At 63.8% G+C, this 2,207-nt stretch overlaps 1 protein-coding gene across 2 annotated transcripts in view; it reads right to left on the reverse strand.

Moving 5' to 3' along the window:
* FBLN1 (fibulin 1) overlaps positions 1-289 on the reverse strand; it is a 57,294-nt gene extending 57,005 nt beyond the window's left edge. For both annotated transcript variants that reach the window (XM_015570748.1, XM_015570749.1), the window contains exon 1: positions 183-289. In XM_015570748.1, coding sequence (XP_015426234.1) covers positions 183-271 — 89 coding nt within the window. In that variant the 5' untranslated portion in view covers positions 272-289. The remainder of the gene's footprint in view (positions 1-182) is intronic.
* Between the last annotated feature and the right edge of the window lie 1,918 nt (positions 290-2,207).

Raw genomic sequence — 2,207 nt, forward strand, 5'->3', positions numbered from 1 at the left:
GAAAGTTCTGGAGAAGGTGGTGGTGACGGTCGCATCATGGGAGGTACCAGCACGTGTGCATGTGGGCAGTGACCTGGCCAGTGTCCAGCTGCGGCAGGGGGACCACCCCCCAGACCTTCGTGCTGGTAGCCCCGCCCCACGTGCCCTGAAGGACACCGGCTGCGAAGGCCGCAGAAACGCACCTGCACTCCTTGGACTCAGAGGCGTAGGGCAGCGAGCAGGCCCTGTGCTGCGTGGCCGTGTGGTGTCCGTCCGCACAGCAGGCCTCCATGGGGACGTCTGCGCGCGCTGTGGGGGAGATGGGCTGGTGAAGAGCGATGACCTGCCCCCGCGTGAGGTCCCCTCTGACGTGTCGTGTCCCTCGGCGCCGGAGGCCCGTCCTTCGGTCTCCACTCCACGTCCATTTCTTTAGTCACTCGACAACTCGTACTGGAAACCCACTGGGCCCCGGGCCAGACGCACACACCCCGCTCCCTCCTCGAAAGGCCTAAACCTCAACTACAGTGGGGCCTTGACTTACGAGTTTAATTCGTTCTGTGACGGAGCTCATAACTCAGATTACTCGTATGTCAAATCTTAAAGTGAACGAGTGAGACACGTGATGCTGGGCTGATGTTGTGGCGTTCACTGTGACGTTCGCTGCGCCAACTAGCGGTGGGGTATCTGAAGCTGGCTCATAACCCGAATTTTAGCTCGAAACTCAAAGCAAAAAATCGGCCAAGACGGCTCGTATCTTGAAAAACTCATTCGTCGGGACACTTGTAAGTCAAGGCCCCACTGTAGTATCTCCCAAACCCAGTTCCCATGCCTGCAGCTCAGCACCCGGGGCCCCGCCCACACGCTGGACACTCAGACAGGGGCCTGCCCAGGGGGGGACCCTGTCTCCATGGTCCAGAGGGCGAGAAAGACGGGTGCAGCTGACAGAGGCGCGACTGAGCCGCCATCCAGCCGAGCGTCAGGGCATCCAGGACACGACTGACCCCCTACAGGCCAGATGGTTGGTGCCATGAACCATGAAAAGTGCAGAATGGGGGGGCCTGGGGGTCCCAGCAGGGCTGGTGCCCAAAAGTGGGACAACCGAGGAGGGCTTCTCATGTGAGGGTGGGGGGGACCCAGCCTGGTGAGTGGGGGGACGCACACCAGGGAGGGAGGGGGGAGAAACATCAATGTGAGAGACACACTGATTGGCTGCCTCCTGCACAGGCTCGGGACCTGGACAGTTTTTGTTTTGTTTTGATTTTTAATTTTAGAGAGAAAGGAAGGGGGAGGGAGGGAGAGAGAAATATCAACGTGAGAGAGAAACATCCACCGCTTGCCTCTGGGGAACAAACCCGCAACCAGGAACATGCCCTGAATATTCCAGCCAGCGGCCGTTCAGGGCCCGAGATGGCACCACAGCCAGCCGAGCCACCCGGTGGCCGCAGCCTTGCTCACAGGAAGGAGACAAAGGCGCCCTCGCCCTCGCGGCTGGATGATGACTTGACGGGGACGGGAACCCGGGTTCTCCAGTCCCCACTCAGGCCGCTGCCCCCCTGGGCCTCTTGGCTTACGGGGCAAGGACCCCACTGTGCCCCAGGGGGAGCAGAGGGGAGCAGGGTGCCCTCCGCCAAAGGAGCTCACGCAGCCGGAGCGTTCGCCCCACGGCCTCTGAGGTCAGGGTGGGAGGCCCCGGGGGGACGGCATCCCGGAAGTGGGCTCTGAGACACCGTGTCCCGGGCTGCCGGCGCCCCGTGGGTGAGTCCTGCCAGGACTGCCGTGTTTCTTGGCGCCGACGGCCATGGTGCTCTGTTTGGGCTCATTTGTCCTCCAAGGCCGGGCCCCAGAAGGGGGCTCACTCCTGGGCTCAGCACGAGGCCCGACCTCCTGGAACCCCGGCCTCGACTCCCTGTGGTCAACGTCACGGGCCCGTGCAGAGCGTCTGGACCACGTCCCGCGGGCGGGAGAGGACACCGCCGCTGCCCGATGACCCGCCCATCAGCGCCTGGGAGGAGCTGGCCACCGGCCCTGCCACCCCGGGAGGAGGCCCTGACCCCAAACCCAGTCCTCCGGGCTCCCCAGGCTGGGGAGGGGTCCGAGGTGGTTTGGTTCAGGTGACGGCGACCCGGCCAGCTCGCCTGTCCTCTGGCCCCGGCTGACCCCTCTCCGTGTTCCCCGACGGTGCCGCTGGTGACAGTGGGAGCCGCGGGCTGGGCTCAGATAAAAGTGTC

This window comes from Myotis davidii, unplaced genomic scaffold (assembly GCF_000327345.1).
Source record: "Myotis davidii unplaced genomic scaffold, ASM32734v1 scaffold67, whole genome shotgun sequence".
Lineage (NCBI taxonomy): Eukaryota > Metazoa > Chordata > Mammalia > Chiroptera > Vespertilionidae > Myotis > Myotis davidii.